This window comes from Staurois parvus, unplaced genomic scaffold, assembly GCF_062004578.1.
Source record: "Staurois parvus isolate SC_StPar_1 unplaced genomic scaffold, SC_StPar_1.0 ptg000232l, whole genome shotgun sequence".
Taxonomy (NCBI): Eukaryota; Metazoa; Chordata; class Amphibia; order Anura; family Ranidae; genus Staurois; species Staurois parvus.
In genome coordinates, this window is record NW_028318028.1 from 6,589,723 (window position 1) to 6,614,623 (window position 24,901).

A 24,901-nucleotide genomic window follows, 5' to 3' on the forward strand; every position below is an offset into this window, starting at 1 on the left:
TACTCATGTTCTAACATGAGCTGGGTGGTGTCTGGCACCTTACATTTTGGACAATAAGGCAGCTATATACATAACGTGATTATTACATGGCTTTGCATTTCCGGGCTGTCCAGGAGCAGACACAACCGCAGCCAACAACCTTGATAGCCAATCCTCTCCGAGATGTACATTTGTACCACAAATGCTGCTTGTAAGAGTTGGTCCTAGATGGTAGATGCACTCAAATTTCCTGCTTACCTTTAATAAGGCTCCTGCACTCTGAGAACTTTTGAGAGTCTTCTCTTGTTTACCACTTAGAACATTATAGAACCTATAAATGTACAGAATAAAATGTGTAATGTACAATATGCCCCATTCTCTACCAATCAGTACTACAGTCCATCCAAACTAGAACCAACTGGGCTTAACCACTTGCCTACCACGCACTTATACCCCCTTCCTGCCCAGGCCAATTTTCAGCTTTCAACACTGTTGCACTTTGAATGACAATTGCGCAGTCATGCAACACTGTATCTATATGACATTTTTATATTTTTTTTCACACAAATAGAGCTTTCTTTTGGTGGTAGTTTGCGTGCCGCTGGGTATTTTATTTTTTGAGCTATAAACAAAAACAAGAGCAAAAAATATTTAAAAAAAAGTTTTTGTTTCTATTATACAGTTTTGGAAACAGGTAATTTTTCTCCTTCGCTGAAGTGTGTTGATGAGGCTGTACTGATGGGCACTGATGAGGTGGCACAGATAGGCAACACTGATAGGCGGCACTGATGGGCACTGACGGCACTGCTGGGCAGCACTGATGGGGGGCACAGGTGGGAGGCGCTACTAGGCATCGATAGGCGCAGGTGGGTGGCATTGCTTGGCACAGGTGGGTGGCACTTGTGGGTGGGAGTGCTGGGCAGCACTGATGGGGGGCACTGCTGGGCAGCACTGATGTGGGCACAGGTGTGTGGCACTGCTGGGCACAGCTGGGTGGCACTGGTGGGTACTGATCATCAGGGCCCTGATGATCAGTGCCGATCCATCCTCTGACAATTGCAGGTTATCGGCAGTACTTTCCTCACGCTGTGACAGCGTGAGGAAAGTGCAGCCAATAACCGGCAACTGCATTTACCGTGTCATTGGACAAAGCTGATCACATGGTAAGACAGCTGTGATTGGCCTTTTATCACATCATGTGATCAGCTGTCCGTAGGACACAGCGATCACAGAGAATGCTGGGAGGGCACTTTCTGCGAGGACGTCATACGACGCCCTCCCAGAACTGAACAACCATGCTGTAGCCATCAATCGGCTATAGCACGGTTGGCAAGTGGTTAAGCAAGCATTCTGCTGACATTCACTGAGGGACACTGCACACTAGAGTATTGGGATTGCAGTAGAAATCGCAACTCCTTTATATGTATATGGGCAACAAAAATGGAAGAAAGGTCTGAGGAATAAAACATATCAGGAGAGAATTCAGGACCTTAATATGTACAGTCTGGAGGAAAGACAGGAAAGGTAAGACATGACTGAAACCTTTAAATATATTAAAGTGGTTGTAAACCTCAGACATGAAATATGACCAAAGCACATTTCTTTATAGTGTGTGCTTGTCTCAATCCAGAGCTCCTTAGTGTCATTTCTGTCTGCTGCTCCAATCCTAAAATCTGCATGAATCACTTCTGACAGGGTTTTCTGACACCAAGAGAAAAAAAGGTGACAAAAGGACAGATCTCAAGCACACACACTATGATTGACAGCCTCAGCTCTGTTGCTGTGTGAAGGAAGGTGTGTCCCTACCCTCCAATCAGCTCTCAAAGCTCTCCTCACTGAGCACTGCAGTATGTCATTTCAGATCTCCACTCCCTGTGTGCTAAAAGATCAGACAAGCTTTACAAAATTCTGTAATTAGAATGGATGTAGAGAAAAGAATACTGCATATAGACAGATACAACTTATGTAGGAGGATTTGTTTCATCTCTATGTATCACTGGAGGCCAGTCACTAGTAAATGTAAGGGTTTACAACCCCTTTATAAAGGTTGAATAGGGTTCTGAAGGGAAGTGCTTTCAATATGACACCAAGATCAAGAACACAGGAACATGAACACAAACTAGAAGAAGTTAAGTTCAAAACGAATCTTAAAAAAAAAAAAAAAAAAAAAAAGTATTATTTTACTGAAAGAGTAGAGGATGCTCAGAACAGACTTCCAGAAGAGAGTCAAGAGAAAGTGGATTCAAATTTTAAACATACTCGGGACAAACACACACCTAAAAGGGACGCTTTTAGGACGCCATGGATGTTTCTCAGTTTCCAGGCAGAAAGAACAGTAAAAATGCAGGCAGGGAACAGGACAAAGCACTCGGGACAAAATGTATGTGAAATGGTTTGATACAGTAATGTTATACTATGTGATTTTAGTGTATTTAGTGAATGTCACTTTTACAGCTTTCAAATTTTCGGCCATTTCCGTCCTCTGTACGTCCCGACGTCGCAGGGGACGGAACCCAGATGACAGATGCCGGCATCCGCCAGAGGATATTACAGGGGGCACTGCAGGAGGGACATCGCGGGAGCGCAGGACAAGGTAAGTGAAGAACAGGTCCCGAAGCAGCGCCGCATGGTATTCTATTCCCGAGTGTAGCTCGGGGTTACCGTTTCTGGTACTGAAACTTTACCCCGAGCTACACTCGGGAATACCGCCAGGGAGGTTAACCAATAAAAACCATTTAGGTTCATGCATAAGCTCTGCCATAAATCTGCAAAAATGTTAAGCTGCAGTGTGCCCTGCAGGGACATGAGCTACAGCTCCGTACTATTTAATCTCTACCTACAGGTCATGGGGCCTATTGGTTCTTTCTCTGAGGATGTGCTTGGCACGTAACGCGTAAGGAGGAGCCTACGTACGCCATGACGTCACGCTGTCGAAGCATCGTGGAGCTCTGGCGGACATTATTCCTTTCAGGACGGTTAGTCCTTTGTACACAGCAATTTTTATTGGATGCATCCTCTGCTACTGTCACATGCTTTTAATAAATGCTGTTTATCAGTCAATACATCACTATGGGCACCTTCTTTTCTTGACCCCTTGCGGGGAGCATCTCTTTTTTAGACACCTTAACCCGCTCTACCCAGTGAAGGAGGCTTACCCTTTGATGGAGCTGTGCCTGGCTTTACCCTTAAAGGGAACTTTTTAACCATCTATGTGCCATCCGTGGATCCATTTTGCCTGAGGGAATCTAACTATCTTTACCACCCAGATGACCACTTGCTGAACTGTAGGATATCTACACTGCACATATAATGTGCACATCTGGTTAATGTGCATTTCTCACTTTATGTTACCTCCATTGGGACTATTATTATTTTATTTTAGTAATTTATTTACCATTTTTGTTTTTATTTTAGCGCTGCACTTTTTTACATATGTCTTTGTGAGGATTGGTATTGGTTATCCTGTGTGCCTAGCTGCTTTATTTGAAAAGCACTCACTTATATCATTTCACTTGTATTCCCCCCTTATACTTACCTGAGCCCGATCTCAATCCAGCGATATACACAAGAGCAGCTGCTCTTCCAGCTCTCTCCCTCCTCACTGGTCCAGAGACAACACTAGGAGCCATTGGCTCCCACTGCTGTCAAAACAAAGCCAGTGAGGAGGGAGCAGAGGGAGGGTCTGAGCCCGCTCTGTGTCTTTTGGACACACAAAGCTGGGCTTGGGAGAGGGCAAGCATGAGTAGCCCCATAACAAGCGGCTTGATATGGGGGAACTTACCAGGGGGGAGGAGCCAGGAGCACCGAAGGGGGACCAGAGAGGAGGAGGATCGGGGCTGCTCTGTCCAAAATCATTGTGCAGAGCACCTTTGGTGCTACTTTAATTGTTCTTGACCCATCCTTTCCTTCTTTAGATTTTAGTTCTTTCAATCATAGATGTTCAGTATCACATGTGGACATGCCCTAGTGTGGTCTCTGCATGCAATCTGCCTAGGAACATTCACTCCAACAGACTGACATCCACCCGTCATGGCATTTTGATACCTGCAAATCTCCTCCCAAGAGCCAGCCCACTGCATTCATCAATGCTGAAGGGGAGAAGTACTGAGGCAGGGTGCTGTGATGCTTTCAGCCAATCAGCTTATAACCTCAGCTTTTTCAATTAAGCTTTGAAGAAAAAAAAAAAAAACAGCCTGGAAACTGATTGGTTACAGAGCTGCACCAAATTTTGTACTCTCCAGTTTTTGTAAATCAACCCCATTGTGTTCACTTACCTTACAGTTTTATCCTGACATGCGACAGCTGCTATCTTCTGGGTGGCATCAATATCCAAGTCATACAATGTTGTTTTCTCCACAGCATGATGTAAACGCAGGAAATGAATCCCGTCCGGGAGCTAAACATAACAGAAATCGTGAAAAAAAACCTCCATCCTGTAGGGACAGGATTTTAACCACTTCAAGCCCGCCCTATAGCAGAAATACTGCTACAGGGCGGCACGGGTGTGCAAAATCACGTATATATTCGTGATTTTGCAGTTCTGGGTAGAGGGCATCCGCGGTGATTACTCGCGGCAACCGTTCATCACCAAGTATTACCGACGGGGGAGAGAACTGTATGTAAACAATACAGTTCTCTTCCCTGTGAGCTCCTGCACACTGCTTTGTATGGCTCTGCATAGCAGAGCCATACAAACCAGAGGGCTTACAGTTGAAAACACACAGCACATAATGTGCAACAGCACACAGTTAAACCTTTGATCGCCCCACATGTTAACCCCTTCCTGCCCAGTGCCATTCGCACAGTGTCAGTGCTTTTTATTAGCACTGATCACTGTATTGGTGTTCGTGACACCAAGACAGTTTCCCCCAGTCTCAGAATGCCCGCCGCAGTCCCGCTATAAGTTCCTGATCACTGCCGCTGATCGCCGCCATTAAATTTAAAAACAAAAAAATTCAAGTATATATGCCGCCATTTGTAAACGCTATCATTTTCACGTAAACCAATTCATTTACACGTATTGGGATTTTTATTTTTCTTTAGCACAGACATGTAGCAGAATACATTTTGCCCTAAATTTATTACAAAATTAGATTTTTTATTGGACATGTGTAATAGCAAAAAGTCAAAAATGTTGTTTTTTTCTCAAAATTGTTGGCCTTTTTTATAGGGCAAAAAAAAAAAAAAAAAAAAAAAACAAAAACACACACACAGGTGATCAAATACCACCGAAAGAAAGTTCAATTTGTGGGAAAGAAAAAAGGCCGCAAATTTCATTTGGATGCAGCGTTGCATGACCGCACAATTGTCAGTTAAAGTAACGCAGCACCGTAATTCAAAAAATGGCCTGGTCAGGAAGGGGGTTAAATCCTCAGGAGGGCAAGTGTTTAAAGTGGCGTAGTCACCAGTGAGCCTATGAACGAATTTGATCCTCCACTCATAAAATGTTATAAATAGAGAAACCTCCCAGCACAGTGACGAAAGGATACCGGAAAGCTCCTTATGCATACTTGCAATCGGGAGCATTCTGATCATGTGACCGCTTAGACTGCCAATCACAGCGAGTGTACAATCCAAACTCACACGTTCCTGCGTTAAAAATGACGGTGTGTATAAGTGGGTGCTGCAGCAACCGTCTGCTGGAACTGAACAGAGTCAGCAAGGGAGAATGTCACCAGCACACTGAGGAAAACCAATATGGGTCCAAAAGTTTTAATGAACAATCATAGTTACAGCAAGGCCTTGCTATAACTATATGATCGTTCATTAAAACTTTTGGACCTATATTAGTGATCCTCGGTGTGCTGGTGACATTTTCCCTTGCCAATCGCAGCGGTCACATGATCGGAATGCCCACCTCAGCCACCCAGCATTTAGATCTACTTAAAGGGATGGGAGACGGAGGCAGGAAGGGGTAAAGGGGCAGGGGAGATGCTTGGCACAGGACCAGGGAGCTAGCAGCCATCACTGTAGCAGCAGTGCTTACTGCAGTAATTTCCGGCTTTCATGGAGATCCCATAGGTATGGCACATACATATGTACACTGCTCCACGCTTGGATATTATAACTATGCAAAAATATCCATACCTAATCTTCAGCTTTAAGGTGCTCAGAATCTCAAACACCACAAAATGGAGAACCAACTAATTAGGAAGAGATTACAATGTCATTTCTTACCACTTGGGCTGGACGGAAATAAATGCTCTTATCTGCTCCACAACTGATCATGTGCATCTCTTCTGCATTGCCTTAAAGAAAGAGCCAGAGACCAATATTTAGTGTATAAGGCATGGTGGATGCAAAATGGATAAGGCCCCATTCACATTCGGTGGTATGTATGAGAGTTGTTGTACAAACAGAAAGCAGACTTCTTGACATAATTTATGCGAGGGAAAGACTACTGTTCCCAAAAGACACAGAGTGGGGCATGAACCTGGGAACGCACTGACTTCACAGAATGGAAGAATGCCTGGAAACTACGGTATAAGGACTAAGCTAGCATGGCAAACATGTGCAAAATGAAATGTCAGTGTAACCATTAGCACATCTAAACACTGAGGTTATGTACTGATACAGTTTGGTCAAAGAAAACCCAATTAGCAAGATCTGCAGCACAAAACAAATTCTCATTTACCACGAGGATAATACAGCTTAAAAGCGGAGTTCCAGCCTTATCTCCACCTGGCATCCGGTCATTTCCGGTTTGGAAATACCATGATGCTAAAAAGCAGAGGCTGGCCATTAAGTGTCATCAATCCCAGGAGCCAATAAGCAGCCAGATATGACGTATCTCGCCATGGCAAGGTACAGAAGTGGAACTGTTTAATGGACAAAAAAAAAGGTAATATGCTTTGGAAAAAAAAAAAAAAAAAAAAAAAAAAACCATTCCAAAAACATTACTGACACTGATCAGCAACATGGGGGAACAACTTCAAAACATTAGGTGGAGCTCCGCTTTAAGAAAGAATCAGTGATTTGTGTTGCACAGTTGCTATAGGAGTTAATAATTCAATATGACTTTTTACTCCCTCTAGTGGTGCATGCTGAGATTTAGCTTTTGGGCTTTTCTAAATACACATTCTTTAAAGGACAAGTTCACTTTTTTCTTTTCTTTTTTTTAAATAAAAGATTCAAATATGCATTTATTGTTTTTTTTTTATTTTTACAATGGTGCCCGTAAAGCATTGCATCCATGATCTGCAGGTGCAATGCCAGGATCCTGCAGACTCTCAGTACACTGTCTGCCTGTACCGCCAATGCAGGCAGGCAGTTACTGCAGGCCACAAAGAAACGCTCAGCAGTGTCCTTGCAATTCATTGAGAACTACAAGTTGTCGGACGCAGTGCCCAACAGTACCTGTAGTTCAATCATTCACAGAACTCTGAACAAATGACGCGGCCATGTGGACAGAGCCCCACGGTTTTTAAATTGTGACAGTGGGTGCAGGGATAGGATCTCCTGCACGCTTTTACAGGAGGGGGGGTGGGGGGGTGGGGAGGGAATCAGTGGAGAGGAGGCAGAAGCTGGAACAGGTTATATGTTCCACCCTTAAATACAGTTGAACATGTTCCAAAGGTAAACTCCATCTTTAAAAGATGAATTCCAGGTATGGATATTTTATACAGAGTTACATTAGTCCAACTGGACCAATATAACTGCATTTATGCCATACCTAGCCGTAGCCGTTGCCCCTGGAATCTGGTAATCACTGAAGTGGACACGGCTACTCCAGTAATCTCTACTTTCTTCTGGGTCCCATGCCAAGTGTCTGCCCTGCTGCATTCTGAACTGAGGAGGCTGGCCGTGTTTTCTGTCTGGACAAGATAGAGAGTGTGACATCTCCAACCCGTCTCTCTCCACCTCATCCAATCAGAGAACGCTTTGCATTCATTCAGAAAATGCAAAGCTTTCTCTAAAATGGTGTCCATGACAAATGACCAACCCCTTATGTTCAGAATGCAGCAGGCCAGCTGCTTAACATGGGAGCCAGAAGCAAGTGAAGATAATTGGAGTAGCGATGTCTACATCAATGATTTCCAGCTTCTAGGGACATTGGCCACGTATGTCATATGCATAGTTACATTGGTCAAAGTGGAACCAATGTAAATATGTATACAATATCTATACCTGGAATTCATCTTTAAAATGTTCAGAACTAAAGTATGTTCTTTGATAAAAGTTTTAGTCCAGGTTCACACCTTCAAGTTCCTGTAATGCAACACAAGTTACTGCATCATACACTTTGTAATGTGTTGTAGTGCTATGTATTAAAGCGGAGCTCCACCCCAAAAGGGGAAGTTCTGCTTTAAGCCTTTGTCCCCCGCTCACCATTAAGGATTGGCACCTTTGGGGAGCGGGTACCTGAATTTGAAAGGTACCCACTCCCGCTGTGATCGCCTAGGCGATCGGAAGCAGACGTTGTCCTCCCTCCCCGTAGTCTTCTGGGACACGTGACAGATCCCAGAAGACTACGGGGCCATTCACAAAGCTCAGCGCTTCTCGCGCATGTGCAGTGGGCACCCAGCTGTGTAGCCGCAAACTGTCACAGCCGGGTGCCCACACTGAAGATGCCAGCGCCAGGGAGAGAAGATGGCGGGGAAACCAGCAGTGATGAGGACACCGCTGGACCGAGGGACAGGTAAGTGGCTGTATTGTAAAAGTCAGCAGCTACAGTTTTTGTAGCTGCTGACTTCTATTTATTTATTTATTTATTTATTTTAAGGTAGAACTCCGCTTTAATATGTTGTGGTTTCATAATAAATAGCTCATTAGGATTAATTGAATATTTCTCATCAAGCACACGCACTGTACAGTACAGGGGCTCTTATGGTATACATGATTTATCTATGCAGTTTTAAAATAGAAGGGGTGTACTAGTTTCACAACCAACTGGAAACACTGCAAATCATGGAGGTGAAGAGCTGGGAACATGCAAAGGAGATGAACAGGGTCCTATTTTGGTTCTTTGATATGCAGCACCAGGGACATGACTAACCTATAATAAATAGAAAAACTCCATATGCAGAATCCTACACTCCGATGATCCAGAGGAAGGAAAAAAGCCCCTATGTAAAACATGATCCAATTTGCTACAGTGGGGGAAAAAAACATTCCTTTCTGATGCCATAGAAGGCAATCAGATATTCCCTGGATAGAAAATCTTTGGCGCCATTACCCCGAAATGTTAGTATCAGGTATATTTTGTATATTTAGGAATGCATCCAGATATTTTTTTTTAAATCTACCGATCTGGCAAGAACTAGTTCTTATGGAAGACGTTTCAACATTTTCACAGCTTTTACTGCGAAGAAGCCTTTCCATTTGTAGAGGTTAACTGTATTCATCCAGAAATAGTGTCTCTCTGTCCTTTGTGAAAGGAAGATAAATGTCATAGCCCCCTCGCACACATTCCTGGATAGGGGCTCTTTAGTAGCGGGTGCTGCAGCAATTACCAGCTGAAAACTGGGCTCAACGCAGATCAATGCACATATTTGGCAGCACACCATGGATCAATAGATGTCGTCCAAAACATATTGCATAAAGATCACATCACAAAAGGACCTAGTGCAACGTTTTGGAGTCATGCAGGACCACTATGAAGGCAAAAAGGTCACATTACAAAAGACCAAGTACAATGTTTCAGAGATACGCAGGACCCCTTAATCATATGCCTGATGAAGGGGTCCTGCAAGGCTCCAAAACATTGCACTTGGTCCTTTGTGATGTGATCTTTCTGCAATAAAAGGGGTCCTACGCAGCTCCAAAACATGCCTGATGAAGGGGTCCTGCAAGGCTCTGAAACATTGCTCTTGGTCCTTTGTGATGTGATCTTTCTGCACTAAAAATTTTAGATGACATCGGATGATCCATGGTGTGCTTGTGAAATAAAACGTTGCACTGCTCACCTGCTTGTTCCACCCTCCTCTTCCATTCATACAATTCATTGTATCCTTTTACCAGAATGAAAAGTGTTCTCTGGTTGGAGGAGGCAAATCAAATCATTCATCTGGCCATCCTCCATTTACAGAATGGTTTGCATTCTGGGAAAGAATACTATGAATTGTATGAATGAGGAGTAGGGCAGAAGGGGAAGGCAAAGAGTAACCCTTTTATAATCACAATGGCTTATGTAACCCAAACAACAAAAACAGAATATCAGCACCGTGGGGAGGACCCGGCAGCAATAAAGAAAAGATTTCTACAGGTCGACACGGGACACACTTCATGACTGGTATATTATGTTCCTGATGCTACACAGTAAAAAAGTAAATAAAAAGTTAAAAGTAAAACTATAGGCAAAACCTTTTTTTCCCCATTTTGGGTACAGTAAGGGAGGAATATAATCCCTCTCACATTATTTTTCACTATCTGTCCCATTTCAGAGATTTCCCTTCACCTCCTGTTCCATAGCCAAACAGGAAGTGAGAGGAAATCCCTGCAAATTAGGGGACTTTTTTGGGGCCCCCCAGATCACCAGAACTAGTTTCCCCATTGGAAGATTTCCCATCTATTACTTTTCTGGGGACAACCCAAAATTTGGGATTGTCTTTACTTTTACCTTTAATGTGAATAGTAAACAGGACAAATAGAGAGGGGGAATCTCCCTAACGAGGGCACAGACAGCAATAAAAACTGACAGGGGTTCTAATATATCTCTAATCTATCCATATAAAAAAAAAAGCTTTGCCTTTAGTCATATGTTAAGTAAACTTCTGCTTTATTTTATCATTTTATTGCACAAGTACTGGAAAAAAAAAATCTATGTCAATAATGAGGTCAACTATAGAACATAACACACCTGCAAACTTCACCGCTGTTATGGATGAAGAATGGTCATCCAGCGTCTGCAGCAAACTGTAACTGCGCTCCACACAGAGAACATGAATCAGACGATCTCTGCTGGCCGATGCCAACAGAGTCACACCTGCAGGGAGGGAGGAAATCCGCATCGCAATTTAAGGTTACATAGAATAAAAATTCAAAAACACCAGTTGTATACAATGATGGGACAACCCTTGTCACACCTACCAGCCAAAGGACTGGAGTATTCCAGACACAGAACCTCTCCATCATGGGCCTCAATTGTCAGCAACTCCTCAAAGTTCTGCAGATCATATATCCTAAGTGGATTTCAGAAATGTAATTCTTTAGACCACACCAGCCTGTTACTATCCAGCAATACAGTATCAGGAAACAAAAAATTCCAAAAAAACAAGTCACATGTACACATTATAAGACCTCTAACAGCAAATTCTGAAATGGAATTATTTTGCTGTTTTGGGGGTTGCCTCATTGTTGCTCATCTAGTGCACATGTTAATGTCACTAACACCAAAGTAGCTGAAACTAATTTACAACTCCCTCTGCTATTTAACTGTCCAGATCAATATCCCAGGAGTTTAAATTGACTTAATGCCATACTCTGATTAAGAAGTGTTCCTTTAATTTTGTTTTATATATATATATATATTCTATAGATAGAAAGAGGGGAGAGAGAGGGAGAGGAAGAGAGGAGAAGAGAGAGAGAGGAAGAGAGAGAGAGGAAGAGAGAGAGAGGAAGAGAGAGAGAGGAAGAGAGAAGAGAGAGAGAGAAGAGAGAGAGAGAGGAAGAGAGAAGAGAGAGAGAGAGGAAGAGAGAAGAGAGAGAGAGAGGAAGAGAGAAGAGAGAGAGAGAGGAAGAGAGAAGAGAGAGAGAGAGGAAGAGAGAAGAGAGGAAGAGAGGAGAGAGAGAGAGAGGAAGAGAGGAAGAGAGGAGAGAGGAAGAGAGGAGAGAGGAGAGAGAGAGAGAGGAAGAGAGGAGAGAGAGAGAGAGGAAGAGAGGAGAGAGAGAGAGAGGAAGAGAGGAGAGAGAGAGAGAGGAAGAGAGGAGAGAGAGAGAGAGGAAGAGAGGAGAGAGAGAGAGGAAGAGAGAGGGAGAGGAAGAGAGAGGGAGAGGAAGAGAGAGGGAGAGGAAGAGAGAGGGAGAGGAAGAGAGAAGAGAGAGAGGGAGGAGGAGAGGGGAGAGAGGAGGAGAGGAGGAGAGAGGAGAGGAGAGAGGAGGAGAGAGGAGGGGAGGAGAGAGGAGGAGAGAGGAGGAGAGAGGAGGGGAGGAGAGAGGAGGAGAGAGGAGGGGAGGAGAGAGGAGGAGAGGAGAGAGGAGGAGAGGAGAGAGGAGGAGAGGAGAGGAGGAGAGAGAGAGATTCATTTCATTTTAAGAACACAACATTTATGGTAGCAGGCCTTTAAACAGACCTTATATTTCCCATTCTGTCTCCAGATGCCAGCTGAAGCCCATCATGGCGGACTTTCAGGACACGAATTCCACTTTTTGAGTCTTTGGGCTCAGACTTTTCATTTGTGGCAGAGATATCCTTCAAATACTGAATATTGTCTTCGACATATATCACTTTTTGTAATTCCTTAAAACAAAAAAAATATAATTATGTCAAAATTCTGCCAAACACATTGTTAAATAGGCATTTACTAAAAGTCTCATTACATTACTATAGATGTTCCTCTTTTGAGACGGGTACAAGCTCCTCTCCAAGTTCCACAGTCGGATGGTGTTGTCAGAGGAACAGGTAAAAAATGAGCCTTGGCTTAAATGTGTTTTCTTTCCAATGTCAGGATACACCTTAATGACACAAAACAGACTCAAGCTTAATCTCAGATCCAGAGGTCACCATACACAGCCAGCTTTTAAAGAGTTACCAATTGCCCAACAGCATTAGACAATACTTGCCTCCATATTCCAGACGTAGGAGCTGTGATACAGAGCAGAGTACACCTTTCCAACCTTTCTAGTGTTGCTGACATCCCACACGTATATACTGTGGTCGTTGTACACACAGCACAGCCACTGACTGCCCTCATCATATACCAGGGCACAAGTGTCCGCATAACTGGAATCTGTCTGCTTTACGAACAGAGAGCTGCAAGAAATATAATATACTGAAAATTGCAGTTAAAGAATACATAAACTTAAGAAGAAGAGAATATAATATATTGCATCTTACCAGTCCTTAGATGAAGTGACTTTTTGTTTGTTTTTTAATCTGCTGATCCTGCCAGTAACATATCTCCTATTCCTGGAGGACAATGTTTACTCACTATACTATATCTCAGGAGTAGCAGCACTCTCAGCCTGAGACAGGACTACCCCTTCTCTATAACAGAGGGGAGGGGTTATGCAGTCCTCAGAGATGACTGGGAACAAAGTAACTGATAAGAGTGCTGCAGGGCACACAGATGACAAAATCTCTGGTAGGATCAACAGATATTTTTGGCACTTGTCAAACAGATATCAAAGTGTTTATACTAGCTGCCCATATGCTGAAACAAGAGGGTAAGCAGTCTCAGCCTAGGTTCCTCCTAGGCCATGTCCCACTGACGCATTTCACTTCACCCACAGGGCTGTTATAGACCTTTATGATTACGCCCTGTGGTTGGGGCAAAATGCATCAGTAAGGCATGGCCTGGGAGAAGCTTAGGCTGAGGCTTCTTTCCATCTTGTTTCAGTATATGGGCTGCATCTTTCAACTAACTTTGGTATACGAGGCATGGATGGGAAGTACAGATGCTAGGACCCAAGTGTAGTGAATTACCAGAATGGATTGGATGGCTGCTTGGAGTGGCGCTCTAAGAAAACAGATGGGGTCAAAATGTTTATTTTGGCATGTTTAAGAGACCCAAATGGTGACAATAAGGGGTTCATTGTTTGGCTTTACCAGAGACCTCATGCACACTGGACTGCAGCTTCTAGGGGTGTCTGGCAGGTTTTTTTTCCTGCCTCTAAACTCCCCTGCATGTTAGCCTATGCGTCCATGCGCACAAGCTTTTAGAGGAGTATAGAGGCAAGAAAAAAACCCCACTGCCAGTATGTCTAGTAGCAGCAGAGTTAACAGAAAAAAATGCTTGAAACATCTAAAAACACGCATTAACGCTAGGCGTGTTCAGCACTTGAGCGTTGATTACATTTCAAAGGCCAGAATAAATTTATTCTGGGCAATGAAATTAACCCAAACGCTTAACGTGCCTAAAAACATCATATACTTTTACAAGCGGCAGGTGTTTTTTCTGCCAAAAAACTGCTGTCAGAAGAAAAGGCTTCTAGGAGAGTTGGGAAAAACGTACTGCATGCATGAGCCCTTAAAAAGGAGAAGTTCACCTTTTAGTAAAAAAATATTAAAATGCACATTTTTTTTGCAGGTAAAAAAGAAAAGAAAAAGCATTTATTATTTTGGTCTGCAGGAGCCTGTAAAAAAATTCACCAGCATTCAGTAGATCACTTGTGCCATGCAGGTCTCCTGCAGATCTATCAGTACATCTGCTTGCCCGTATGGGATGTACAAGCGAGCAGGTATACTGACAGGCAGAATTAACGAACCACCACGGAGCTTCATACCGCCGTGGTAGTTCATTGAGGACTACAAGCCGACAGCCACTAAGGCTGTCGGAACTTGTAGTCCCTCATTCACAGAGGACTGTGAATGAGAGACGTGGAAGGGTGGGCGGAGCCCCTCTGGCACGTTTTTTTTTTTAAATTTGACAGCTAGCGAGGGGGGAGAAGATCCCCCCACCTGCTGTCAAAGTGGGGAGCGGAGGCCGGTCTGGTCGTAACAGGTTACACCCTGAATATGGGTGTAACATGCAACATGTTACGAAAGGTGAACTTATCCTTTGCAGTATGTTAGGGTATGGAGGAGCCTGTGAATCTTCTCACATGACAGCACTGGTGCTTGGTGAATGGCCTAGTCTGTTACGTAGTGGGGGCCAGCCACATGTAAGCTAGGTTCACTCAGAGCTTACACTAGGCTGATTATCTCACTCTCCAAGGCTGAGTGGATTGGCAGGAGTATAAAATAAAGGGGAGAATGTGTTGCAGAGGATGGGGGGGGGGGGGTGTTAAAAAAAAAACCTCCACAAAATTGTGTAGCTATGTCCAGCATAAGTAGACAGCAGATTCACTTTGAGCAGTGTAAAACATTAGCAATCAAAGCGTGCATTACCTCGAATCAAGCCCCAAAGCAACGTCCACACCCAGGTGATGAGGTCTTGGTAAATCCGTCACATACTGGAGATTGTGAGCGCTAAAGATTCTGACAACGCCCTCCTCGCAGCCACAGAACACAAGCTGCTCCGTGACACTCAGGCAGTAGGAGGCAGACACCTGAAAGGAGCAGGAGGATAGAGTTGACAAACATTTAACAAAATACATTATATATAAGTGAACAGCGCAAACATAGACCTCTACATCAAATCAATATACAAAGTGCAAACATATATAAAAAATTAAATAAATAGTGAAGTCCATCAAAATTAATAAACATAAAATTCAAAAATAGTTTGTGCAAACAGAAATTTTCAAATTTTTCTTCTATTATAAAGAAACTTCCACCTTCCACCCGTGAAAACCAACATCAAATGCACTCACCAGATTAAGGTGAATGAAACGCCTTTTAGGAATTTATGGGATCCTAAACCCTCTTTGGTATCCACTCTATAGGAATCCTCACCTCCAGCATAGACTCCACCATCAACTCCACCATCCAACCAGGGAGAAAAAAACTCAGATAGTGTAATATTGCAAAACACCATTCATAAGTGAAATCAAGGATTAAGGCCACTCACATTATAATCACTTTAAAAAGGCATATTTATTAAGACCAGCTTCTTTCCAGATGAACAGTAGATGTAAGGCAACCTCTCACAGAATCTCACATCACAGCTCCAGGTTACAGCAGAAGCTCCACAGAGACCACACATATACAGATCCCAAAAGATGGCCGCTGGAACGCACCGCTCAGCGTGCGCTCCACTCACCGGAAGTGACGTCAGACGTACGGGGTAGTGACCGGAAATGCGTCAACGCGTTTCGCCCCTCCCATCGGGCGTTCTCAAGACGTTCATTTCCTGTCTCAAGCTCCCTTACATACCCAACAGGGACCCTCCCCTCCATTCCGATTGGTCAAAAACTCCTCCCCGAGATTATCAAAAGACTACTCCTCCTGTTTATGTGACGTGAGAGTCCTTTACAACTGAGGCATCTGTTTACACAATATACAATCCTTTTTAACACTGTTTACTTATCTCCCAGAAGCGACATGCATATTGGTACATGTCACCAGTGGGAAAAAACCAATACAATCTTAAACAATACCTATTATAACAAACATTCTTTAATAAATGAGCAATGAATATCACCATTAATAGATGGCAATATAATTGTAAATTAAATTAAAATAAAAATAAATATAAAACTAAAAATAAAATTAAAATTAAAATAAAAATAATATAAAAATGAAAATAAAAATAAAAATAAAAATTTTCATTTTTATATTATTTTTATTTTTATTTTAATTTTAATTTTATATTTATTTTTATTTTAATTTAATTTACAATTATATTGCCATCTATTAATGGTGATATTCATTGCTCATTTATTAAAGAATGTTTGTTATAATAGGTATTGTTTAAGATTGTATTGGTTTTTTCCCACTGGTGACATGTACCAATATGCATGTCGCTTCTGGGAGATAAGTAAACAGTGTTAAAAAGGATTGTATATTGTGTAAACAGATGCCTCAGTTGTAAAGGACTCTCACGTCACATAAACAGGAGGAGTAGTCTTTTGATAATCTCGGGGAGGAGTTTTTGACCAATCGGAATGGAGGGGAGGGTCCCTGTTGGGTATGTAAGGGAGCTTGAGACAGGAAATGAACGTCTTGAGAACGCCCGATGGGAGGGGCGAAACGCGTTGACGCATTTCCGGTCACTACCCCGTACGTCTGACGTCACTTCCGGTGAGTGGAGCGCACGCTGAGCGGTGCGTTCCAGCGGCCATCTTTTGGGATCTGTATATGTGTGGTCTCTGTGGAGCTTCTGCTGTAACCTGGAGCTGTGATGTGAGATTCTGTGAGAGGTTGCCTTACATCTACTGTTCATCTGGAAAGAAGCTGGTCTTAATAAATATGCCTTTTTAAAGTGATTATAATGTGAGTGGCCTTAATCCTTGATTTCACTTATGAATGGTGTTTTGCAATATTACACTATCTGAGTTTTTTTCTCCCTGGTTGGATGGTGGAGTTGATGGTGGAGTCTATGCTGGAGGTGAGGATTCCTATAGAGTGGATACCAAAGAGGGTTTAGGATCCCATAAATTCCTAAAAGGCGTTTCATTCACCTTAATCTGGTGAGTGCATTTGATGTTGGTTTTCACGGGTGGAAGGTGGAAGTTTCTTTATAATAGAAGAAAAATTTGAAAATTTCTGTTTGCACAAACTATTTTTGAATTTTATGTTTATTAATTTTGATGGACTTCACTATTTATTTAATTTTTTATATATGTTTGCACTTTGTATATTGATTTGATGTAGAGGTCTATGTTTGCGCTGTTCACTTATATATATTTTTTACAATTTGTGTTGATCACATTGCACAGCAGCAGGATAGAACCTATAGTAGGGTGTTTCACTAGGCGCAGGAAGAATTTTTTAGTTTAACAAAAGACATTGTTCACTGAAAAAAAGACTGGAACACAACTGAGCACCCTACAGCAATCTGCCGCCTGTGTTTTTGGATATTTGAGCAATCAAGCAATTTAACTAGAAATTTATCATTGTAGCAGATACTTACCTTCCCTCTTCCAGCAGTGTGTCTGCTAGGACTTGTGGCGACACACACCTCTAGGTTTTACCCCGACAGCCACAGCTCAGGTAACAACACATCACTCAGATGCATCCGCAAAGGGCCAGTACACTAAGTGGACAGATGCCCAAGCTAGGTTTGTCCACTTGACGCCGGTTTTTTAAGCCTTGCCCTTGTGTGCCTCTTCTGTTTCCGAGCCTCTTAGTCCATGCAGTTCATAGCAACTACTCCAGGTTTGCCCTCGCTTTCACTCCTAGCTGCTGTTCCTGATACACCCCATCTGTTGCTCTGGCTGCTGCCACTGTTCCTGATACACCCTTCCCGTTGTTCCTGGCTGCAGGCAATATTCGGAGTATGCTTTACCAGTCACTCTTGCCTGAAGGCATGGTTCCTGGTACACTCAGTTTGCTTAACCCAACTCCTCCAAGTCTTTGCATCTTGGCAAAGCCACTCCAGGTACAATCCATATGACAAACCCTACTCCTCTAAGCCCTCACAATCAGGCATATCCAAGCATCTCTCTTCACCAGCTTCCTCACAAGTCACCTAGCCTCTTTCACTGGCGGTCCCATTGCATCTTGCTGCCAGTATCTGGAGAAGCGAACTGGGGGACTAGATGCAGCCCAGCCAAACCCCATGAAGGGGGGTTCTTGGAGAATACCATCTGTCCCTTCGGCTGCTCAAACAAAACCAGTGGTAGTTAGGTTCGGTCCCGGTCTGCGACAATTATAAAATGTGTGTCTGTGAAGGTTATTTATCCAGGTCAAGGTATGGCTAGTAGTAGTAGTAGTAGTAGTAGTTACATTCAACTGCACTTTAAACATTGAAGAAGTTTCTCAGCTTATCCAAGCAATTTCTTTGGTTCTAACCAGTGTCAGGAACATACCATCACACCATCACATTTTATGGCAGTTGGATGGAGCTGACCAAGTTACCCATGCTGCTGTAGAAATATGCTTTGGTATGGTTTCTCACACTCATTAGAACCAAAGAAGCTGCTTAAATAAGTAACAAAACATCAGTCGAATGTGACTAGCTATCTAAAAATGCTTTTGCTTCACGGAAGTGGGACCGGGAGCTGGATCCTCCCTAAGGGGTCCCTGTGCACTCTCACAGAAGTCCTTCTCCTCTTGGGGTTTCTTCTCCTCCCTTATTTTTCTACCATTTCTCTTATTTTATTTACATATTTATTTCCCCCCCCCTCACTCATTTCTTTCCCTTTTCTCTCTTATTTTGCGATATTTCGTTTTTCTTGTATTTTACCTATGTTTTTGCTGTGTCTCACTTATTAATGATTGTGGCTACTATTCCACTACTGATATGAACAGGTGTATTCTCTTCTCTCTTCACGGGTACACCTGTGTTTTACAGTGCATCCCACGTCTGTATTCTCTTTACTCTTTAGTTGGATAATGTTGTAATGTTCTACACGATTCTATGATATAGCAAGTTACTTGATATCTTGTAATACTCTGAATACTTTCTTTTTGAATAAACAGTTATTTGACTAAAAATGCGTTTGCAATGGTTTCCACTTATGTCCTCTGCTGGTTTTGAAAAATTTTGCAATTAAAACTAAACAATTAAAAATCGTGGATAGCAGATTGCGGTGGACCAGTGTCAATGTATGGGCCTCGGCCCACAATCAAGGCTGATGGATATAATACACAGCCAAGATTGAGGAGACCATATCAGCACATATGTGGTGCTTGTGACGTGTTATTATTAGATGTTATTAACTATCCCTCATGACCAGACAGCTCAACTTCTGTACAATAAACAAGGGCAGAAAATACAAACTGGTTCTCATCAGTCATCCATCTTACCTTTAGTTTCAGCCATTTGTCTAGGACTCTTTTTTCATTGAATTGACAGAGAATTCCAGATAATGATACACAGTACGTACTTCCAGCATTTTTGCCTTTGCCACAAGCAACACCACAAAACACATTATTGTGGAGGTCGCCGAGCAATCCAGAGCGGCCCACCAGAGGGACTGTCCCAACCTAAACAGACACAGTTACTTACAGTTAACTTACTGTGCAAGTTCAGATCTGACTATACAAAAAGGCTTCAAAGAATACATCAGATCATACTGTAAGGTAGTTGGAACATATTGTGTAAAATATACATGCATTTAATTTGTAAAATTAAACTCTAGATAATGGCACCAGTATGAGAAGCCATGCTGTATAGGCCACAGTCATACAACACCTCCTAGAACAAGGCAAAAGCCCATTCTTCTGAATTATGGCCAAAGCCCCTACAACAAGCATCAAGGTAACAAACATGAGGCTTTGTAGAACATTAGTAAGTACTAGACTCACTCTCTAATGGTGGTCGCTCACGCTCACCCGATTGATGTGCGATCTGATTAAGCTGATCAAATAATCAATAAGGCATAACTTACCTTCTGATCAAATTAGACCCAATTTCAATCAGTCAACCAGCCACAGAGAAATAATACAGTATTGTACATCTACACTAAGCAGAATTTAATTAAGACAAGCCACAGGACTAAAATTATGCCGGTTCAGCAGGGACTGGCCAAAATTTAATTCATGTGTGGTCACTGAGGTTAAAAAGAAGTCAATCTACCGAGCGACTTCTCTTCAAGCACCCTGTCTGTATTTTTTCACTCAAATCGGCACTGTAGGCAATAAACTGCAGCACAGATCAGTGTATTCTGATGGTGGAGAAGTCTCCCCACTATCAGGATACAAGACTCAGCAGGGAGGATTCCCCCACCAACCTCAAAATGTGTGGATGGGGGAAATCGGGTCAGTTTTTTTCTTTCAACCTGCTGGTTTAATGCTGACCCATGTATGGCCAGACTAAGGGGAACTCCAGGCAAACCACTAAATACACAGTTAAAATACATATTAAATATATATTTTATCTGCCTAAGGGATTGTATTCCAGTCAATTCAATCCTAAAAAACTTACAGAGCCTCATCTATCTGGGGAAGGAGCCTGAACATTTTTTACTGAACTGTTACCTATTAGGTCTCTTCCCCACCCTGTGACAGCAAAGTGAGGAGCAGCACACTGATGAGCGGATCTGTTCTCTCCTCCTATCAGCATGCTCCTTGCACCACAACACACCCAAATGGCTCCTTGTGCTGCTTTTTCCTTCCCCTCTCTGAAATTTGCTGTACAGTAGACTTTACCAGGCTGGTCCTAAGACAAACCCTAACATTGATTACAAAGTATATACATTTAATGATGTATTAATAATTCCAGAGCTGCATCAATATGTGCATTTTATATTGACTTGAAGTTTAGCTTTCTGAAAGGAAAAAAAATGGATGTACAGGCATGTCCCAAAGTTATAATTAGGATTAAAAAAAAAAAAAAATTTTTATATATATATATATATATATATATATATATATATATATATATATATATATATATTTTTTTTTTATTTTTTTTATTTTTTTTTTTCCCCCCCTTAGGCAGAGATATATATACAGTTGTGTCCAAAATTATTCAACCCCCACTGAAATTGAGTGTTTTGGCCAGTTTGACATTGCTTTTGATCATTCAGTCATCTTGCTTACATTTACATTAAAGAGGCACTTGTAGGTCAGACAAATATAACATAACAGTTATAATGAAATAACCACAAATGTCTTTTCTGTGCTCACAGCATTATCAGTTTTATTCAACCCCCAAGTGACATTCAATCTTAGTACTTAGTACAGCATCCTTTTACAGTTATAACAGCTTTTAAACGTGAAGCATAGCTTGACACAAGTGTCTTGCAGCGATCTACGGGTATCTTCGCCCATTCTTCATGGGCAAAGGCCTCCAGTTCAGTCACATTCTTAGGCTTGCGCACTGCAACTGCTTTCTTTAAGTCCCACCAGAGGTTCTCAATCGGATTTAAGTCTGGTGACTGCGATGGCCACTCCAAAATGTTCCAGCCTTTCCTCTGCAACCATGCTCTAGTGGACTTGGAGGTATGCTTGGGATCATTGTCCTGTTGAAAGGTCCAACGTCTCCCAAGCCTCAGGTGTGTGACGGACTGCATCACGTTTCCATCCAATATCTCCTGGTACTGAAGAGAATTCATGGTACCTTGCACACGCTGAAGCTTCCCTGTACCTGCAGAAGCAAAACAGCCCCAAAGCATGATTGACCCTCCACCATGCTTCACAGTAGGCAAGGTGTTCTTTTCATCATAGGCCTTGTTCTTCCTCCTCCAAACATAGCGTTGATCCATGGGCCCAAACAGTTCTAATTTTGTTTCATCAGTCCACAGAACACTATCCCACAACTTTTGTGGTTTGTCCACATGGCTTTTGGCATACTGCAGTCGACTCTTCTTATTCTTTGGAGACAGCAAGGGGGTACGCCTGGGAGTTCTGGCACGGAGGCCTTCATTACGCAGTGTGCGTCTTATTGTCTGGGCTGAAACTTCTGTACCCACATCTGACAAATCTTTTCTCAGTTCCTCAGCAGTCACACGGGGACTTCTCTCCACTCTACGCTTCAGGTAGCGCACAGCAGTCGAAGTCAGCATCTTCTTTCTGCCACGACCAGGTAGCGTTTCAACAGTGCCCTTTGCCTTGAATTTGCGAATGATGCTTCCTAAGGTGTCTCTTGGTATGTTTAACATCTTTGCAATCTTCTTATAGCCATTGCCCTTCCTGTGAAGAGAAATCACCTCTTCTCTTGTCTTCCTGGACCATTCTCTTGCCTTCACCATGTTTGTAACCACACCAGTAAATGTCTAGAAGGAGCTGAGTATCACAGTCATTTTAAAGCTGCCTAATTGGTGCTTATTATGCTTGATTGCTGCTCGGTGACATCCACAGGTGTTTTCAATACCTGATGGAAAGCACCTGTATGAACCTCTGTTCTTCAGAGTGGTAGTCTTTAAGGGGTTGAATAATTGTGGCAATGAAGAAACCACATAAGAACCATTTACTACTGTATTACATAAACAATTGATGTCATTTTAGTTGCATTTGGGTAGTTACAACGTCCTTGTAGGATTTGATTCTGAATACAATTCCAAATGTACACTATAGTCCCTAAACCCCTTTACAGCATTGGGGGTTGAATAATTTTGGACACAACTGTATATATATATATATATATATCTCTCTATCTATATCTATCTGCAGAATGCCTCATAAATCTCAGTTTTAGGAGACTGAAGAGAGAGAAGGAATAGAGGCCATTAAAAGGAAAGAAGAAGGGTAACTAATGTAACTAAAAGAAAAGGTGAAATAAAATTAATTTGCAATGTGAAGTTTCTGTGCCTGCAGGAAGATGCTTTCTATACCACCATCACATACATACCTTAGATTGCTTTGAAGTCTCCAGATACCAGAACTTAACATGACGGTGGCCTGCGGTTACAAAGTAGCTGCTGTCCTCCGAAAAAGACACAGCGCTGACCTTACTGGAGACTTTGTTCTTGGCAACCACGTTACTATTCTGGGAAGATATTGAAATAACATAAAATGATGATGTACACAGAATGGAAAACAAACAAACAAAAAGAAATCACACTTCTAATCAGTCCTCTACGCCAGTGGTCTCCAAACAGTGGCCAAGGGGTCAGATGCGGCCCATTGCTTGCCTTTATCTGGCCCTTGAGGCACTACTCCTTCAAATGACACCAATGATGGTGCATCATTCCCCCCATCAACGGTAAACCATTCCTCCCACTGATAGGGCACCATTTCTTCCACTTACACCACTGATGAGGCACTATTCCTTCCATGGACACGATCAATGGGGCAGCATTCCTCCAACAGACAATGATGGGGCACCATGCCTCCGACTGACACCATCAATGGGGAACTATTCCTCCCAGATTGCAATGATGAAGCATTGTTTACTGCCACGGACACTCATTTTTCACTCCAACTGTCCTCAGTTTGGCCCGCCTGAAGGACAGTAAACTAGCCCTTTGTTTGGAAACCCCTGTTGTAGGCTATGGGCACTGCTTGATACTACAGGCACAAAGGCTTAGCTAGAAAAAAAAAAAAAAGAACTGTTTAAGCATCCTTCAAGCAAACCCATGCTTTGCCTATGTAGTCCAAACAACAAGTTCCCCGCAGGTCAGAAGGTGGTCAACTCCAGATCAAATACACCTGTCATTGAATTCTGAGTGGTCTCAGAAGCATCTAAAACCAATGCCACTTATCCAAGCCAAAAGCCCATCAATCTTTAGCCAAATACTCACATGTGGGGGGGAAAAAGGTCCTCAAACCCTGTGTAAGCTCCAAGCTGTTCCCTCTCTTCTCTCAAAGGGCACTTAACAGAGAAATGAGGAAGCAAAATAATGGCGTGTGCAGTTGGCTGGACCAGCATAAAAACTGAACTATTGCTACGAGCAAAAACACAGATTTGCTTTAAAGCAGACATTCACCCTTTTAATTACCATTATACCCCCCCACCCCTTAATTTCCACCATGATGTGTATGCGCCGGGCAATGTCTACTGCACTGGGCTATATCATCAGAAGGCAGGTTGCAAGAGCCAGTGAAAGACAGCCAACCTTCTGATGATGATAGATGAGATAGCAACACGGGACCCAGAGTGCTGAGAGGAAACAGCGGCTTACAACAGACAATGCTGGATTTGCTTGGCAGATAGGTACGTATTTTGTGCACATCCCAGCAGATCAGGTGAAAAAGATTTAAAAAAAAAAAAAAAAAAAAAGAAAGAAATTGTAAAATGTTGGGGTGTGAAGTTCTTGTTTAAAGTGTTACTAAACCCAGGACCCTGCATTCACTACATCTTGTCTCTCACAGTAGACAGAACATGGAAATGCAATTATGTTAGTAAATATAAACTGCTAAATACCTTTTCTCATCAGCAGTTAGAGACGTCTTGTGACTTCTATCAGGGTTCAGCAGAGCACATGAGCTTGTAGGAGAAGTTTCCATACTGCTCTTAGATGCAGGACCCCTGACCTTTGTCTGGACAGCGCTGATTGGTCCTGAGCGGATCACATGCACTCTCCCAAGAAAAAAAAAGGACCCTCTAGCAACATTTTTACACAATGTAGAGGATTAACCCCTTAGGTTCCACAGTGAGTATAACAAGCATGCCTTACTGCATATACAGACTGATTATGCTGTTGTGGGTTTAGTAACACTAAGTGTACTCAACATGGCCTGAAATTCATCTAAGATAACATGATGATTATCTGAGTTACAGAGCTGGAACAAGTATACAAGTAACACCTTCAGAGACTTCTATGACTTTCACGATTTCCATACTTGTTCTGAGCCAAAGAACCATACTTTTTTTAAGCCAGCTTGTCAGCATGA

The 24,901-nt window shown here is 42.5% G+C and overlaps 1 protein-coding gene across 1 annotated transcript in view; it reads right to left on the reverse strand.

Moving 5' to 3' along the window:
- The window catches only part of WDR62 (WD repeat domain 62), a 75,287-nt gene that overhangs the window by 35,204 nt on the left and 15,182 nt on the right, over window positions 1-24,901 (reverse strand). Inside the window, exons 6-16 of the mRNA XM_089679825.1 lie at window positions 22,917-23,054; window positions 19,430-19,609; window positions 14,966-15,126; window positions 12,700-12,889; window positions 12,457-12,591; window positions 12,210-12,376; window positions 11,008-11,099; window positions 10,778-10,903; window positions 6,157-6,227; window positions 4,254-4,375; window positions 238-310 (exon numbers count right to left, since the gene is read on the reverse strand). Of these exons, the coding sequence (XP_089535951.1) occupies window positions 238-310; window positions 4,254-4,375; window positions 6,157-6,227; window positions 10,778-10,903; window positions 11,008-11,099; window positions 12,210-12,376; window positions 12,457-12,591; window positions 12,700-12,889; window positions 14,966-15,126; window positions 19,430-19,609; window positions 22,917-23,054 (1,455 nt within the window). The remainder of the gene's footprint in view (window positions 1-237; window positions 311-4,253; window positions 4,376-6,156; window positions 6,228-10,777; window positions 10,904-11,007; window positions 11,100-12,209; window positions 12,377-12,456; window positions 12,592-12,699; window positions 12,890-14,965; window positions 15,127-19,429; window positions 19,610-22,916; window positions 23,055-24,901) is intronic.